General features: G+C 37.0%; 1 protein-coding gene across 2 annotated transcripts in view; it reads right to left on the bottom strand.

Annotated features, from left to right (window-relative positions):
* Positions 1 to 20,203, bottom strand: part of PACRG (parkin coregulated) — a 284,755-nt gene that overhangs the window by 207,597 nt on the left and 56,955 nt on the right. For both annotated transcript variants that reach the window (XM_022562325.3, XM_089921659.1), the window contains one exon: positions 5,212 to 5,346. In XM_022562325.3, the coding sequence (XP_022418033.2) occupies positions 5,212 to 5,346 (135 nt within the window). The remainder of the gene's footprint in view (positions 1 to 5,211; positions 5,347 to 20,203) is intronic.

The following is a 20,203-nucleotide window of genomic DNA, read 5'->3' as shown; positions in this document are numbered from 1 at the left end:
AGTTTTACAGTGTCTGGCCTTACATTTAGGTCTTTAATCCATAATTTTGGAAGTCCTAGCCATGGCAATCAGAGGAGAAAAAGATATAAAAGGAATACAAATTGGCAAAGAAGAAGTAAAACCATCACTGTTTGCAGATGACATGATACTATACATAGAAAATCCTAAAGATGCCACCAGAAAACTACTAGAGCTCATCAATGAATTTATAGTAAAGTCACAGGATACAAAACTAATACACAGAGATCACTTGCATTCCTATACACTAACAACAAAAGATCAGAAGGAGAAATTAAGGAAACAATCCCATTTACCATTGCAACAAAAAGAACAAAATACCTAGGAATAAACCTACCACAGAAAACTATGATACTGATGAAAGAAATCAAAGACGACACAAACAGATGGAGAGATACACCATATTCTTGGATTGGAAGAATCAATATTGTGAAAATGACTAGACTACCCAAAGCAATCTACAGAGTCAATTCAATCCCTATCAAATTATCAATGGCATTTTTCAAAGAACTAGAATAAAAAAATTTACAATTTGTATGGAGACACAGATATCAAAAGCAATCTTGAGAAACAAAAATGGAGCGGAAGGAATCGGGCTCCCTGACTTCAGACTAAACTACAAAGCTACAGTAATCAAGACAGTATGGTACTGGCACAAAAACAGAAATATAGATCAATGGAACAGGATAGAAAGCCCAGAGATAAACCCACGCACCTATGGCCACCTAATCTATGACAAAGGAGGCTAGAATATACAATGGAGCAAAGACAGTGTCTTCAATAAGTGGTGCTGGGAAAACTGGACAGCTACATGTAAAAGAATGAAATTAGAACACTCCCTAACACCATACACAAAAGTAAACTCAAAATGGATTAAAGACCTAAATGTAAGGCCAGAGAGCCCTCCTTTGCGTAGAAGAAGTTGAGACGGTGTGCCGAAAGCTCTGCAAGTTTGTATGGCATTTCTTCTGTCTCCAGAGTGTCCTCTAGGTAGAGCCTCACCCCACCCCACACTATGCTTATAAAGGGGTATGACTCATATCACAAAATTACAGGAGACTGAATAACGGAAATTTAAGGCATGGAAACCCATTGTTCATGCTGATTATCTGCTTTGTAACTTATTCAGAAGGGTTGGCTCTTGATCAACTTCTGTTGCTTGTACTCTGGATATTGAACATATCAGCAACAGAACAAAGCCATGTTTCCTGAAAGTTAGTAGAGTCAAGAAAAATGCAGAAAAGTAAGTGGATTAAATGTTTAGAGCAATTAGTATGCTTTGTAATGGATCCAACCATTCACAATCAAGAATTCTTCAGCTATATTTAGAAAATGCATATTTAAAAATAAAAAAGTATGCAGAGCTTGCATGGTACATTTCATAATCTAGATTAAATCTATTATCTTTCATAATCATTAACTTGCCACTGATAAGTATATAGAAAATTTCACTACAAATATTTTGCAAAACTTCTTTCATGTTAACCAAGGAATGTATAAGCCCAGCCATGACAAAGGTGCACAAATCAGTCTTATTCTTTTATTTTAATAAAAATTCTTACATAGCTATAGTCTCCTATCTGGCTAGCAGGTTCAGGCATTTATTTTTGACTGTCATTATCTTTTTCTTGAGCTAAATGCTTTATTTTACTACATCCTGAATATTTAGAGATTACATATTTACTTTGGAGAATATCTAGAGATATGGCAATAAAAAAAGTAGGCAGTAAAGAGCCTTCATAAAATCCACAAACACAATGAGGAGTCCATCATAAGACAGGAAACCAGCTCTGAATCCTGGGCATTTAACTTTTTTTTAAAATTAATTTTTATTGGAGTATGGTTGCTTTACAATGTTGTATTAGCCTCCACTGCACAACAAAATTAATCAGCCATACACATACAGCTATCCCCTCACTTTTGGACTTCCCTCCCATTTAGGTTACCACAGTGTGTTAGGTAGAGTTCCCTGAGCTATACAGTATGTTCCCATTTTATACATAGTATCAATAATGTATATGTGTCAATCCCAGTCTCCCAATTCCTCCCACCCCACCCCTTTCACCCCTGGTATCCATACATTTGTTCTCTACTTGACTGTCATTATCTTAATGTAGAGCAGCACTGTTTAATATGGTAACCAGTGGCTATTTAAATTAAAATTAATTAAAATTCAAAATTTAGTTCCTCAGTCTCTCTGGGGACATTTCAAGTGCGTAACGGCCACATATGGCTACTTGTAATGTATTAGACAGTACAGATGCAGAACATTTCCACCACTGCAGAAAGCTGCATTAAACAGTGCTCAGATCTTTAGTGATACCGCAAGGAATATACTAAACTGCACAGATTGTGGCATTTGGTTTGCCCTGTTGTTTTGACATGTGGAACAAATGACCATTTCATGTGCCCTAAACTATGATGGTAGCTCAGGATGTGGGTTGAGAGACCTAACCCTGCGAAGACATTTGCCTGTCTCTGACTTTTACTTCTATGTTCTGACTTTAGTAAGTCATTTATTAAGTATTACTGTAGAGTGCCTTTGTTATTTCAAGAACATATGGTGATTTCTAATATGGTGATGATCAGGTCAGCTAATCCAGAACAAAAAGAGGGGGAATTTGAGGTCTTGGGCAGGGATCCTCTCTCAGCAACTTTACAGACCGGAATGAGCCTGAGATGCTGGGGAAGTCTTCATCAGGGTTTAGGGCAGTGACTTCTGCCCTAAAGTCACTGCCTTTCAGGCCTCTTGAAATTCTGATAAAGGAAATGGATCTCCTTGCCACTTAATTATACACACCATTTCAGGTACTCACCACCGCACTTGGAGCCCCAGGGGTGTCACAGGGAGTGTGGAGAGAGGACAGGTATTTTCCTGGGAATCAGAGCTACTCAGGAGCCTTCAGCAAGGGGCGAGCTATGACATGAGATGAGAAGTTTGCTTGACCAGGGCTCTGTCCACACACGGCAAAGGACAGTTCAGGGTCTGGGGATGTTCAGTTAGTTTGTTTTTGTGCGGTGCATGCAGAGCCCTGCTTCCTTCAACATTAAAGGTCCCTTCCTTAGAAATGGCATCCTAAAAGAAGGCCTCTGGTCTTACCAAGTACCGGACTTTCCCCATAGTACATGTACCAAGGAATAAATATGAATATATTGAGAGACTGCTCACAAGCCTGTGCTTAATAATTTTAATGTTTTATCTTCAACATTACAGTAGTACAATTGAAATCCGGTTGTTAAAGCTTTAAAAGGTAGAAGTCTACCGGTTATAGGATAAGATGTTTCTTTAAATGTATGCTATTATCCTACCAGTGGCAGCATATAAATTGCTTCCTCTTTATTCTGACTTTTTAGTTTGCTGAATCAGTACAGTAGTCAATAGTAGCTTAAAATAATTAATATAGTTATAAAAAAGAAAAGCAATTTATATCCCATCTGACTGTTGGATTATCACAGATAAAGCAAAATGATTCATCTATATTTTAATTATTTTCAAGATGAATTTTTTCTAGTCTCTTGACATTTCTAAAAGTTACTCATACAATTATTCAAACAGGTCAAAAAAACTATGAATTCTTTTTATTGATAGAATTTTTATGTGCTAAATTACTTAAAACACCAAAAATCGACTCACTTTTTATAAAGAAATATGGCATATTCTTTTACTCAAAAGGAATCAAGTTCTTAAGAACCTGCACTATGTGATCGTGAATGAATTGGTACATAGACAAACACAAAATCCATCTAACTAATCAAATACAAACAAAACCCCAAATTAAAGTTTTTAAGAATAAAATATGTAAATTAGTTATACTTGCTATAAATTTTTTCTCATTATGCACATTTTCACATAACAAATGCAAATTTTAAGAGATGATTAAAACCAGGATAATAATGTCCTTCATTCTCCTAAAAAAATTATGACAAAATTTAATAACAAGGGTATCTTCAGATTTCTCTTGCCAAACAATTTTTAATAATTCTAAGTTCAATAACTGGATATCATGTGACTGCTCAAGATTTCAAAATGTTTGATAATTATATGAAAACATTTAAAGACATACTAGAAATAATGCAAACAATTCTTTCAGGTTTTCTATAAAAGAAGGAAAAGGTTAATTTTAATGAATTTCTGAGCTATTTACTTTGATGAATTCTACACTTTGATCATTTTTATTTTTTAACATAAATTTATTTGTTACTAATTATAAACAATCCTGACGTTCACCCTTCAGATACTACTGTGGGACTTTTTTATTACATGGATCAGTTGCTAAATTTAAAATATTTGGCAAAGCCTTTTATGTTCCTTAACCTGATGTGATGCTCACACATGTGCAACTGCTTTTCTTTCTTTAGGCAGAGAAGCCCTTTTAGCTGATAAATATCACCCAAAGCAAAGTCCTTGATAACAAAAAATAATTAAATAGCAGAAAGTGGTTAGAGATCAGCATTCATTTTTCAAATTAAATGTAAAAGCCTTCTTCAGTTAAGAGATTGGCAAGTTTTTACAAATAACATCAGTGAGCCTTTTAGAAGGAAACAGCCACATTAAAATGGAGTCATTAGGCAATACATTTATTTTGAAACCAATTAACCTTTTGTCAGAAAAATGTCGGTGCTGTAATGGTCTCAGCAGCGGAGGTCAGCCTCTAACAGGGCACGTATGACAGCCACTGTGCTGGCTGACACGTACTGCAGACAGAGAGGAGAGGGCAGCATGAGAACCGGCCCTCTTTTGTATTCCACACTGCATTTCCAGGGAGCAGACAATCTTGACCTATCCATTCAGGTAATTAAAGCTTCCATTTGGAAGTGTCCTGCAGGAAGGTGAAATTTTGGGGAGATAAATGGCTGTTGTTCTTTGTATCCAGCCACCAGTTCCATAACTTGATGGACTGCCTGAAACAGGCTGGGATGCCAGGTTCTCATAAAAATAGAGATGAATTGGTCAGCACACAATTCTCTAAGGCAAAGCAACTCTGTCATTTTCTTTTTTGCAGGCTATAATTTAATTGTTAGTCAAGGTGGACAGCTGACACAGGGGGGCTTTCTCTCAGAGCTTACCTACCATCTTCCATTCACTGAGAAATCACTCCAGCTTATTTACTTATCAGCCAAGTTTGTTTGACATTGGGAAATGTCACTTCCACAGGGAGCACAGCTGGTTCTCCCAGCTGTGCCCTGACTTACCTTCCACGCTATTTTGTTTCCTTTCGAATCATGTTCAAGGGCAATTGGGAAGTCCCCTCGTTCATAAAATTTTCGAAACGCTGTGGGCTTCGTTGGTCTTTCTTTAAATGCTCCTGCAGGTGGAGGGCCTCTCACCTTTAAAGAAAAAAAAAAAAAAGGAATCAGGTTTTAAAACACATTGGAAAATGCACAGTGAAAAGACTTTGGCTTTTATGTTTCATTTTGTATAAAATGTTCTGGAAGACAAACCAAATTATCTTAATAATGAACAAATGAAATCTCACTAACACAAACATTTGGAGAAGAAAATTATTTTATAATAACTGTTAAGGATCTACTTTATTTCAAGCTGCTTTACAAAGCATTCCTAGAAAATGTCACTTTAAAATATCACTTTATAAAGAAGAAAAGCCTGAACTTTTAAGGAAAACATTTTAATAGAAGCAACTAAGTTCAGAGTGTTAAAACTTCTAAGATTCTTAATAATTGCAAATTCTAATCTCAGGTCTGATACACTTTATAGAATACTCCAGAAATAAATTTAAAATATGTCCTTCAAATCTTTCTATATAAATAAAATGTTAGGATATGTTCTCATGTTATAAGTATTAACCATAAAACCATAAAAATGTGATATAAAATTAAGTGATGATAAATGAGAGAGTTTAAGAAGAAAAATGGTGGTCTACTGTGTGTGCATAGCATACATTTGGTAACATGAATTTATGAGAAAGAAATATTAGAAGAGATTATATGAGAATCTTTCACCTGCCAAATTATGAGTTTTATGAAAGAAGAAACATTTCATATTGAGTTATTCACATTGACTACAACTTTTAAATCTGCATTACTTACATATGAACTAATTCATTATGTTACAAAATTCAAAGTGATTAGTGAATGACTATCATTAGAAAATGATAGTCGGCTGTACGGTTCCTTATATATAGTCTAAACATTATCTTTACCTGTTTGTAAAAAAAAAAGGTAAATATTAGTCATCCATTAGTTTAATAAAAACAATTATTTTGTGAATTCTTAAATAGACAAGAGAGCAAATAATTTACCTACTATCTTAATATTTTATTTGATGCCATATTAATTTTTAATATCTATGTGAAAAATAATTTTAACAAAGTATATATAAAATATATCTACTATAACAAATATTATATATTATATAATGACAAATACATTTTATCTGAAGCACACATAAAGACTAATATTAGAAACTGAGGGAGCTTCCGGGAAGATGGCGGAAGAGTAAGACGCGGAGATCACCTTCCTCCCCACAGATACACCAGAAATACATCTACACGTGGAACAACTCCTACAGAACACCTACTGAAAGCTGGCAGAAGACCTCAGACCTCCCAAAAGGCAAGAAGCCCCCCACGTACCTGGGTAGGGCAAAAGAAAAAATAAACAGAGACAAAAGGATAGGGACGGGACCTGCACCAGTGGGAGGGAGCTGTGAGGGAGGAAAGGTTTCCAAACACTAGGAAGCCCCTTCACGGGCGGAGACTGCGGGTGGCGGAGGGGGAAAGCTTTGGAGCCGCGGAGGAGAGCACAGCAACAGGGCTACGGAGGGCAAACCGGGGAGATTCCCGCACAGAGGATCAGGGCCGACCGGCACTCACCAGCTGGACAAGCTTGTCTGCTCACCCGCTGGGGCGGGCGGGGCTGGGAGTTGAGGCTCGGGCTTCGGTCGGAGCGTCCGCAGAGGACGGGGGTTGGCGGCGTGAACACAGCCTGCAGGGGGTTAGTGCGCCACGGCTGGCCGGGAGGGAGTCCGGTGAAAAGTCTGGAGCTGCCGAAGAGGCAAGAGACTTTTTCTTCCCTCTTTGTTGAGGAGAGGGGATTAAGAGCCTTGCTTAAAGGAGCTCCAGAGATGGGCGCGAGCCGCAACTAAAAGCGCGGACCCCAGAGACGGGCATGAGACGCTAAGGCTGCTGCTGCCGCCACCAAGAAGCCTGTGTGCGAGCACAGGTTACTATCCACACCCACCTGCCGGGGAGCCTGTCCAGCCCGCCACTGCCAGGGTCCCGGGATCCAGGGACAGCTCCCCCGGAAGAACGCACGACGCGCCTCAGGCTGGTGCAACGTAACGCCGGCCTCTGCCGCCGCAGGCCCGCCCCGCACTCCGTGCCCCTCCCTCCCCCGGGCCTGAGTGAGCCAGAGCCCCTGAATCAGCGGCTCCTTTAACCCCGTCCTGTCTGAGCGAAGAACAGACGCCCTCCGGCGACCTACATGCAGAGGCGGGGCCAAATCCAAACCTGAGCCCCTGGGGACTGTGAGAACAAAGAAGAGAAAGGGAAATCCCTCCCAGCAGCCTCAGGAGCAGCGGATTAAAGCTCCACAATCAACTTGATGTCTGTGGAATACCTGAATACACAACAAATCATCCCAAACCGAGGAGGTGGACTTTGAGAGCAAGATTTATGCTGTATAGCTTTGCTTCCTCTTGTCCTAGGGTTCTATCCGTCCGTTTTTTTGTTGTTGTTTTGGTTTGGTTTTGGTTTTTTTTTTTTTCTTTATTTTTTCTTAATAATTATTTTTTATTTTAATAACTTTATTATATTTTATCTTACTTTATTTTATTTTACTTTATCTTCTTTCTTTTTTCCTTCCTTCCCTCCTTCCTTCCTTCCTCCCTCCCTCCCTTCTTTCTTTCTTTCTTTCATTCTTTCTTCTACTAATACTTTCTTTCTACTTTTTCTCCCTTTTATTCTGAGCCGTGTGGATGAAAGGCTCTTGGTGCTGCAGCCAGGAGTCAGTGCAGTGCCTCTGAGGTGTGAGAGCCAACGTCAGCACGCTGGTCCACAAGAGACCTTCCAGCTCCACATAATATCAAATGGCGAAAATCTCCCAGAGATCTCCATCTCAACACCAGCACCCAGCTTCACTTAACGACCATCAAGCTACAGTGCTGGACACCCCATGCCAAACAACTAGCAAGACAGGAACACAACCCCACCCATTAGCAGAGAGGCTGCCTAAAATCATAAGTCCACAGACACCCCAAAACACACCACCAGACATGGACCTGCCCACAAAAAAGACAAGATCCAGCCTCATCCACCAGAACACAGGCCCTAGTCCCCTCCACCAGGAGGCCTACACAACCCACTGAACCAACCTTAGCCACTGGGGAGAGACACCAAAAACAACGGGAACTACGAGCCTGCAGCCTGCAGAAAGGAGACCCCAAACACAGTAAGATAAGCAAAATGAGAGGACAGAAAAACACACCATAGATGAAGGAGCAAGATAAAAACCCACCAGACCTAACAAATGAAGAGGAAATAGGCAGTCTATCTGAAAAAGAATTCAGAATAATGTTAGTAAAGATGATCCAAAATCTTGGAAATAGAATGGACAAAATGCAAGAAACATTTATCAAGGACCTAGAAGAACTAAAGATGAAACAAACAACGATGAACAACACAATAATTGAAATTAAAAATACTCTAGATGGGATCAATAGCAGAATAACTGAGGCAGAAGAATGGATGTGACCTGGAAGATAAAATAGTGGAAATAACTACTGCAGAGCAGAATAAAGAAAAAAGAATGAAAAGAACTGAGGACAGTCTCAGAGACCTCTGGGACAACATTAAACGCACCAACATTCGAATGATAGGGGTTCCAGAAGAAGAAGAGAAAAAGAAAGGGACTGAGAAGATATTTGAAGAGATTATAGTTGAAGACTTCCCTAATATGGGAAAGGAAATAGTTAATCAAGTCCAGGAAGAACAGAGAGTCCCATACAGGATAAATCCAAGGAGAAACACGCCAAGACACATATTAATCAAACTGCCAAAAATTAAATACAAAGAAAATATATTAAAAGCAGCAAGGGAAAAACAACAAGTAACACACAAGGGAATCCCCATAAGGTTAACAGCTGATCTCTCAGCAGAAACTCTGCAAGCCAGAAGGGACTGACAGGACATATTTAAAGTGATGAAGGAGAAAACCCTACAACCAAGATTACTCTACCCAGCAAGGATCTCATTCAGATTTGATGGAGAAATTAAAACCTTTACAGACAAGCAAAAGCTGAGAGAGTTCAGCAGCACAAAACCAGCTTTACAACAACTGCTACAGGAACTTCTCTAGGCAAGAAGCACAAGAGAAGGAAAACACCTACAGTAACGAACCCAAAACAATTAAGAAAATGGGAATAGGAACATACATATCGATAATTACCTTAAATGTAAATGGACTGAATGCTCCCACGAAAAGACACAGATTGGCTGAATGTATACAAAAACAAGACCCATATATTTGCTGTCTACAAGAGACCCACTTCAGACCTAGAGACACATACAGACTGAAAGTAAGGGGATGGAAAAAGATATTTCATGCAAATGGAAACCAAAAGAAAGCTGGAGTAGCAATTCTTATATCAGACAAAACAGACTTTAAAATAAAGACTATTACAAGAGACAAAGAAGGACACTACATAATGATCAAGGGAATGATCCAAGAAGAAGATATAACAATTGTAAATATTTATGCACCCAATATAGGAGCACCTCAATACATAAGGCAAATACTAACAGTCATAAAAGGGGAAATCGACAGTAACACATTCATAGTAGGGGACTTTAACACCCCACTTTCACCAATGGACAGATCATCCAAAATGAAAATAAATAAGAAAACACAAGCTTTAAATGATACATTAAACAAGATGGACTTAATTGATATTTATAGGACATTCCATCCAAAAACAACAGAATACACATTTTTCTCAAGTGCTCATGGAACATTCTCCAGGATAGAAAAAATCTAGAAACAATAAATGCTGGAGAGGGTGTGGAGTAAAGGGAACCCTCTTGCACTTTTGGTGGGAATGTAAATTGACACAGCCACTGTGGAGAACAGTATGGAGGTTCCTTAAAAAACTACAAATAGAACCACCATATGACCCAGCAATCCCACTACTGGGCATATACCCTGAGAAAACCATAATTCAAAAAGAGTCATGTACCAAAATGTTCATTGCAGCTCTATTTACAATAGCCCGGAGATGGAAACAACCTAACTGTCCATCATTGGATGAATGGATAAAGAAGATGTGGCACATATATACAATGGAATATTACTCAGCCATAAAAAGAAACGAAATTGAGCTGTTTGTAATGAGGTGGATAGACCTAGAGTCTGTCATACAGAGTGAGTAAGTCAGAAAGAGAAAGACAAATACCGTATGCTAACACATATATATGGAATTTAAGAAAAAAGATGTCATGAAGAACCTAGGGGTAAGACAGGAATAAAGACACAGTCCTACTAGAGAATGGACTTGAGGATATGGGGAGAGGGAAGGGTAAGCTGTGACAAAGCAAGAGAGAAGCATGGACATATATTCACTACCAAACGTAAGGTAGATAGCTAGTGGGAAGCAGCTGCATAGCACAGGGAGATCAGCTCGGTGCTTTGTGACCACCTGGAGGGGTGGGATAGGGAGGGTGGTGGGGGGTGATGCCAGAGGGTAGAGATATGGGAACATATGTATATGTATAACTGATTAACTTTGTTATAAAGCAGAAACTAACACCATTGTAAAGCAATTATACTCCAATAAAGATGTAAATAAAATAAAATAAAATAAAATCCCATAAACAGAAAAAAAAAAGAAACTGAGTAGGAGATTAAGAAATACCTTATTAAGATGATTAAATGCTGAAGTGGAATTGAAGAGTGAGGTAACATAAAGGCATTTATTAGAGTTTAAAATGTTCTTCACCACATAGAACATTATTTGCAGCAAATGATTACGTAAGTAACTGAAATGACACTGGACAGTGGAGAAGCAAGATTTACTCTTACTTATTGAAGATTTAAAATTTTTTCTGGTATTAGAATTTTTCAGCCAATTTCATTCAATTGTTAAATGACCATATGCATACAGCAACTACTTTGTGCAGAGTTCTGAGTTGGTTGCTATATATAAGGGAGGACATTCTCAACAATGTTAGTAAAATGGAAACTGTAGAGATGTTACTCCTGGACTTTTGCAATTCATGGAGCAATAAATTTTGAAACATATTTTTGGGAAACGATAAAGAATCAACAGTTTTTTATTTTGCCAAGAAGTTATATCAAAAAAAATTACTATTTACCATCATGTTACATTTTAACACCTCCCAGAAGTGGTAGAACATAAACTAAAGAAAGAAAACATAGCCAGCATGCATATGTATTTACAGAAAGTTATAGTGCAGTAGTACATATGCGTGTGCATGTGTACATGTGTATTATTATTATTTGTATACTGATACCTCACTTTTTATATTTTTGAAAAATTAATTTTTAATGGGTAAATAGGTATATATATATGGTATGATACATATATATAGATAGATAGATAGATATAGATATATAATGGACTATTATTCAACCATAAAAAGAAGGAAGTCCTGCCATTTGGAATGACATGCATAGACCTTGAGAACAGTATGCTAAGTGAAATAAGTCAGACAGACAAATACTGTATGATCTCACTTTTTTGTGGAATCTAAAAAAAAACTGAACTCGTAGAAACAGAGAGTGGAATGGTGCTTGCCAGGGACTGGGGGCGTGTGGCATCCATTGATTGTCTTTTTTTCATTTGCTTTACAATCTTCCTGATTCTTGGTGTCACAACTGATTTTTTTTATTGAAACCTGGACACTGGTGTGTTATGAGACTCTAGATCTTAAACCTTCTGCTTTAGCTGGTTTATTCTTACACCTCTCTAGCAGAAATGAGGTGGGGGGTGTGATTACTACCAGGTTGGGGCAGAAGTACTGGTATCCCACCTGGCCTCGGCTGAACCATGTGGAGGGAGCTCCTCATTAACACTGGGTGAGGGTGGGAGTTTCAGCACCACTGGCCTCCACTGTCACCTCCCTGACAGGGAAGGGTAGCAGTGCCTCATTATTGCTCCCCACCCTGACAGCACAGATGAAGTGGCCTCATTACTGCTAGGCAGTGCCTATCCCTCCACGAGGCATCCTCTGACACCACCCCAACAGGAAGGGGGAAGACCCTCTTATGACTGCTGGCTGGGGTGAAAGTCCAATCTGCCCCCATGTGTTCTCCATTGACATTATGGGTGTTGGGGACCTCTTTTCTATTCCAGTAGAGATCAAAGACAATTTCTCATTTAAAAAATTCAGCTACAACGATTATTTAGGTTTTTTTGTCTGCTCATCATATCCTAACCATCTTTTTCAGTTTTTTTTAGATGCCAAGTTATTATTTATGCTGTTGACAGTAAGCCTCTCATTTATTTAACTGACTTAAAATTTATTTAAGATTATCCATCTTTCTCCTTTTTCTTTGTCTTTATTTTAAAATCAAGTTCTCTTTTCCCTTATATCTCTTATTCTAAATATACTCCAATCTTTCTGATTCAGAACTCAAAATTCTAATTGTCCAAACTTTTCAAATAATGAATACATTTCTAAGATGCCTAGAAGGCTTTTTATACATTGTAACAGATAACTTACACTTCCTCTTTCTTCCCATAAATTTTTATGGGCTCTCTAGAGAAATGATTCCATACCTACAGTTCCATGGAAGTCTTTGCTTAGTTTTACAAAAATTGTCCATGCTAATATGCAATTACTTAACAGCGAGGAAATTTTATTGAGTATCTGTTATCCTCTGTTTTTATATTTCTGCCACTTACTTATTTTGAAACACTAGATTCTTTCAATTCTGCTATAGATCCATTCCAAATTAACTCTTGGAATTTCAGGAGTTATAATTTGTAAAACTGACTAGAATATTACCACTTAGATTTGTTAATGCAAAGGGACATTACCTAACTTCATGCAGATGCTCTGTCACTCTATCCCTAGATAATATTTTTTTCTGTTCCAAATATATAGGTAGCCACTGAAACCTTACAGAAGGACATACTATTTTTTTAATATTCCATACATAATTCATTCCAACTAGTTCTAAAAATCTGTACATGAAAACCAAGTGAAATATAATTCCTGGAAAGGTAATAATGATATTATTACTGGAAATCACACAGATGGATATAGTTTGACTAAACAACTTTAAAAGCCAACAAAAACACTGTTAAGAATCCTTACGTAAGTCTCTTATTTGTACAAGGACTACTGTAAATTTTATTTAATGTCTTAAGAATTTTTTCCTGATTTATTGTAAATAATATAGAGCAAATAAGGAACCATAAATCAAAGTAGATTTGTGGGAAAATGCAATTAGGATTTGCTTGAATGGTGGGGTCTATCTGTAAACCAATTAGGATGAATGGATGTTGCAGCAGAATGCTTTTAATAAAATCGAATGCACTTGGGAACCGAGATACTGAATGCACTTTGAAGTGACTACAGATGACACAGTACTTTATATGCCTACATTTATTGAATGTGCTGTAATGGATTTAGGACTTAGATCACAGTCTCTGTCATGGTCACAAAACTAATAATAATTAGCAGGAAGGAAGTTTCTCTAAAATTCTTCATCATATAGTTCGAAAGTTTCCTTTTCAGTAGATTTATTTTTTAGCATAAACTGAAACTGCTAAAAAGAAAAAAAGAGAAAAAAGGAGACTTTTACTTCAAGTGGGAAGCTACATTGTGTTTTTCTAATTGGTCCATTTAGCCACCTCACTAACATTGAGACACTAAAATTCAAAGACACTAATTTCCTTATTAGGAAATTTTTCAGCATGAGATTCGGATTCATAAAATCACTCTGGTTAAGAAGCAGGTGGGCCAGAGTTGGATTGTCTGCGAGCTACTCAGGCACTGGAATGTTAGCCGCGGGACTGGTAAATTGGTTGCCATCAGCCTAGATTTCTGAGTAAGGAGTATTATAATTCAGCGTCTGTCATATTTGCCAGTTGTAATTGTTTTAATACATCAAAAAAATGCAATACCTAAGGACACCAAATAACCAGAAAAATACTTGCAAAAGATTAACAGTTAACAAATCTGACTGTTGGTAGGTAGGGCACCTCAACATTAACAAAAGTGAGCTTATATTACCAGGTAAAATTTTTATAAGAAGCTTTAACAACATAACAATTTAATGATGTAACAAAACACTATGATAGTAATGTTTTTGTTAGTAAGAGCCTCGTATGGTAAAATATACATGTTTCAATAAATATTCAATATGTGTGGACATACTTTGGAGTCTTTAAAAGTTAGGCCCTATGGTAACAGTTGAGTGATAGAGAAAACTTCTAAGTGACACAGGTAACCTATTTTAAGAAGCTTATTCCACTGAGGCCTAAGAGGATGGCTTAGAGTCAGGAGAATGTGGAGTCAAGATGATCAATCTGGTCTTTACTGGAGTCGTCTAAGCATGAGATGGCAAAGGCCTTGAATTAGGGTGGCATCAGGAATAAAAACGAAATCCCCTTATACTGCATTCGTTCTTTACAAACATTATTGGTTTCAGTTTTCAACAAAACATATGAAATGGTCTTACAGACAAGAAAATTAAAGCTTACATATGTTCAAAACCTGTCAGAAATCACAGAACTAGGAAGTAGTAGGAAATATATTTGACTTCCAATCTCTCTGCCGCTATAGGACATGTCCTCAGTCACTGTACTAGAAGGTTGGGGAAAACTTAAAGGGGAATTACCTAAGGCACATGACTAATTGAATGAAGAGATCTAAAGGCAGAGATGAAGCAGGCTTCTGACTACAAAGATGTGAATAATAAATTTGTTTAAGTTACATAAATAATAAACTGTCGGATGGAGGGAAATCTTATTAAATCACTTACTATTCTATCACCTATTAATAAGTTTGTGCTTTCTCTCTAGACTTTTTCCAAAAACATATTTACAAATACCATTTTTCCATTTTTATGTCCTTTCCATTTAGTGTACTTTTTCATTTTTTGTGGCTAAGCAATATTCTACCAACTGTCTGCAATTATATTTGGAATTTATATTATTTCCATTTCATTCACCTTTTGTAATTACATTATTATAAAATTTTTGGAAATATCACATTTTCCACATTTTATATTATTTCCTTCAGACAGAATCTTCAGTATGAGATGAGATCAAAATTTATATTTTATGATCCTTGATAAAATTATTTGCTAATTAAATAGGTCTTCTGTTTTAGTCTGCTTGGGCTGCTATAACAAAATACCACAGACTGGATGACTTCAACAAGAGAAATTTTATTTTCTCAGTTCTGGAGACTGGACATCTGAGATCAGGGTGCCAGCAAGGTCAGGTTCCAGTGAGAACCCCCTTCCTAGCTTGCAGACTGCTACCTTCTCACTGGATCCTCACATGGCAGAGAGATAGCGAGCTCTCGGCTGTTTTCCTCTTCTTATAAGAACACTAATCCCATCACAGAGACCCCACTCTCATGAAGCCATCACATAAACCTAATTACCTCTCAAAGGTCCCACCTCCATCACATTGGGGGTTAGGGCTTCAACATATAAATTTTGGGGGGACATATTCAGTCGATAACATCTTCTTATTGTTCAATTTGGATTACTATGTTTAACAAATGAGGATGAACGTTTTCTCATTTTAGTATAAATGCTATATGAATACATTTGTGAATGTATGTTCATGTCTTTTCTATATTAAAATCAATTTTATGAGTTTTTTATATTAAAAGATATTAACCATGTTTGCATTTACAACAAATATCTACTTATCATTTTGCCTTCCATTTTTACTTACTTAGCATTTAAAGGTTTTAAATGTTTTATAGGAGAGTTTCTTTCTCTTTTCTTTACTTGCTCTTTTTGCCTCCAGCTTTGCCTTGTTTAGATCATTCCTCTGTCAGCTGCACAATGAATATTTTAATCGACTAATTAAATCACATCTCTCATCTACTTAGAATCCATAAATGATTTCCCACAAACACGCCACACAAAGACATTTGCAAGCTGTGTTGCTCTCCCCAGCATTCCTCTACAGGTACCCAAGAATAAATTATACCCAAACACTGGCAGTTCCCAGGCATGCCCTGCTTTCTTTGGTCTTCTTGATTTTGCTGTCCCATCAATCTGTTATTCTCTCTCACCCCTTTGCTACTCCTTTTTATCCTCCTTCTTTTTCTCCTGAAACTACTAATCACCTTCATGACTAAGCACAAACCTCACCTCTCCTAAGAAACCTTTCCTAACAAGCCATATTCGACACTGTGGTGGGATCAGGTTCTTCACCTTATGGTTGAAATGCCTGGGGACAAACTAGACTTGGTCATTAAACCACTGGAACAACCTGTATGGAGATTATTAGGGAGATCTAGGCTGTCGACAAAGTTTGTCTATAATCAAGTGGTTGGGTTAAATCTATGGAAGTTAGCAAATTTTTCCAAAGGGAAAGTATATAGTGAGGAAAATGCTGGGAACCCAAGACATTACCTGGAGATTGGGAATTCTACAGGAGAATAGAAAGTACAGTCAGAATGGTGGCAAGTAAACGGGGAAGGCAAGTAAATCATAGAAATCAGTGAATGAGAGGGACAAATTTTGCTTTTCTTTTGTTTTAATGACACAAGGAGATCAATTAAGAAGAATGAAAGATCTCTGAAAATTAAACAGCTGTAGTGGCATGATGGGGTGGAAGCCAGACTATAATGCTTTGAGTAATGAATAAGGAATATGAAGTAAAACCAGATATATGCTTTGGGAGTTATTCTGACCTATGGGCTGTCAAAATCTGAGCTGCTAGCAAGGTGTGATTGTTAAAGCAGGGTAAAGTTAGTGGTAACTGGAAATAGGGGAAGAAAAGACTGTCAACGGACTGTAATACTGGAATTCATAAACTATCTAATCACTTATGGAACCAGAATGATTTTAGAATACAAGATATATGTATAACTAATACACTTATCTGAACAGCCAGAGGAACTTGTGAAGTATAGATTTTTCTGTGTTAGAAACTCTTAAATCTGAATTCAAGAACTTATGGTCACATAAACTAAAATATTAATTAGAAACAGAGTTAAGAAATTGGCTCTAAAATAGATATTACCTATATCACTCATTCATTGAAAAATGCATTGAATACATAATATTTCCAAGTCACTAGGCTTGGTATTATTGGGGACAAAAAGATAAGTCAAATATATTATCTTCAAGATATATATCATTTAGGAAAAGAGATAAGAATATCCCCCATAAGGCTTCCCTGGTGGCGCAGTGGTTGAGAGTCCGCCTGCCGATGCAGGGGACACGGGTTCGTGCCCCGGTTCGGGAAGATCCCACATGCCGCGGAGCGGCTGGGCCCGTGAGCCATGGCCGCTTGAGCCTGCGCGTCTGGAGCCTGTGCTCCGCAATGGGAGAGGCCACAACAGTGAGAGGCCCGCGTACCGCAGAAAAAAAAAAAAAAAAGAATATCCCCCATAATCTTCTATAGAAGTAAGATTGCGATAAATGTCACAGAAAGACGTATAGAATTCTGCACACTCAGAAGATAAAACATTTGGGTTTTAAGGCATTGTTCCTTTTCATTAGAAAATGTTATTCAGCCTTGCAAGGTACCTATATTTTTCAGTGGAACCAGGCAGAAATGTATTGTAATTTTCTATAAACCTGAATTCTGTACAGTTTTAGTAGAAATAATTAGAGAATTATGGTTGCTGTACCACAGATTTGTCTATTTATAACCTATGTAGTTATTAATTATTAAATCAGAATTAATTTGCTTGGATATTCTGTTTATTATTACATTTAAGTAATTATCAATTATTACCACAATTTTATAACCAAAAATTCAACATTGATTAGACCAGTACGTATTTCTTTTCTATGTAAAACTTCTCACATGAAAATCCATGTATTCTATTTTGAAATGCACTTCTATAAATGGGAAAATTTTGCTTAAAATACGGCTTGTTTGATACTTACAATGAAATAACTTAGTGTAAAGTGCTTGCAGAGACTAGTTTAAATATAATTAGCATATAAAAACTAATATTAGTGTTGTAAATATTATAATAATTTGCATTTAAATTAGCATTGTTATATAATGATTACAAAAACCCAAATAGCTTATAATACAGTTTTTCAGATAGGTAGCACTAGAAAGATACAGCATTAGTGAAAAGAGTAACATGGAGTAAAAGGACAAATACTTCAATTAAAAAAATTTAGAAGACTTTGGTACTAGACTTAACTTTTCACCTTGACAATAAATTGTGTCTTGCCTTGTTCCCAAAAGGATCATGAAGATACATGCAGTAAAGAAGAAGCATAAACTTGGAGCTGCCTTACAACAAGGGCAAGTGATTGGACCCTTTGGAGCCTCAGCTTCCTCATGTGTCAGATTAAAAAAATTACACGGGCTGACCTCTAAGATCCTTCCTACACCTCTATAACCTAACATGTGTATTTATTAATTCAACAAATATTGAGGACAATATTATCAGAGAATTTACCTATATAGAGAGCTAAAAGGAATCTCAGACGGCACATGAATTTCTTGTTTTACTTTTGACAAACTGTAATTCAAAGGGGCTATGGAAACATATTCAAGTTTACATTTCAAGGCTTATTTTTCTCAGCTCTATCATCTTAATAACAAGCTTGGTTTCATGGACTCTAGACTTTTTCAGGCTAGGATCCAATAACTTGATTTAAAAATGCTTTTGCAATAACTATATGACAAAAGGAAGTCCCAAAGATTGCTGAGCAAATTATGGTTGTGTCATTTTAATTTTATAACTGAACTATAACACGCTTGGAACTAAGAGTTTACTTCAAAATGTTGTCTCTGTTACCTAAAATAGTTCTGAAAGCAATGGTTGGACTACACGATTTCTTTTAAATTTCTTTGTTTAAAGTAATAGTCACTGGTGGTTCTTTAAATAATTTTTTGTAGGAAAAAAAAAAGATTGATAGCCTTTCCTAACAAAATGAGATGCAATAATCAAATGATGAAAAATAAATCTTCACAGTTGAAGGCTAAAAAAGTTTACTGCAGGGCTTCCCTGGTGGCGCAGTGGTTGAGAGTCCGCCTGCTGATGCAGGGGACGCGGGTTCGTGCCCCGGTCCGGGAAGATCCCACATGCCGCGGAGCGGCTGGGCCCGTGAGCCATGGCTGCTGAGCCTGCGCGTCCGGAGCCTGTGCTCCGCAACGGGAGAGGCCACAACAGTGAGAGGTCTGCGTACAGCAAAAAAAAAAAAAAAAAAAAAGTTTACTGCAAAGTTGCTCTCTTCCTGCAGTTAAATATGGGAAAAGGCCACATATTTAAGTGTCCAAGTGTGATTTTTGCTATCAACTTGTCTCCAGAGAGTCAACAGAGATTTCAATTTAGACTGTGCTATTTAGCATCTGTCTTGTAGAACTGATAAAATGCCTGAATGACCGCGACAGCTTGGCTAATACACTGTCACACCTAACACTAAGGCCAAAGAAATGAGTGAGCTAAATGTGAAAGGAGAATATAAATGAGTAAGAGTTTAAAATATATTCTATTCCTGTTACACCTTTAATGTTGAGAGCATGGTAAGTAGTTTATATCTAAACATGTACATTCAGTGTCTTGCAACAGAGTTATTCCTTATGGAATAATTAGAGTAAAAATGTTATTTTTGTATATGTGAAGAGACTATTGCCATTTATACCTTACATATCATGAATATTTTAACAGAAAATTTGAAAATCCTTGTGTTTAATGATGCAAGAAAGAACTAGCTTTTCTCCAGAAAGAACTAGCTATTTAATGGAAAACAATTTTTAGAACTGTTTACAATAAAAAATATATATGTATTGGTTAAAAAAAGAGTTTTGCTTTCCCATCAGTGTACTGGCTTCCTCTAAAAAAAGTACTTCAAAAGTTCATACAATTTGCAGAGATATTAAATACATTGATTATAATTTACAGACTCTAATGGTCAAATCAAGGAAGAAAGTAATGTGCAAAAACATGTGTGTTATCGTACATACAAAGCATGCATGTTACAACTTAACTGAAAGATAATATAATAAAAAATACAAGATTATAATCTTAACAGTCTG

The sequence above is a fragment of the Delphinapterus leucas genome, chromosome 12 (genome assembly GCF_059928025.1).
Source record: "Delphinapterus leucas isolate spDelLeu-1000000601 "Yukka" chromosome 12, BTC_Dleu_Yukka2, whole genome shotgun sequence".
NCBI classification, from domain to species: domain Eukaryota; kingdom Metazoa; phylum Chordata; class Mammalia; order Artiodactyla; family Monodontidae; genus Delphinapterus; species Delphinapterus leucas.
Note: the sequence above shows the minus strand (reverse complement) of the source record. Positions and strands in the feature narration are given on the sequence as shown.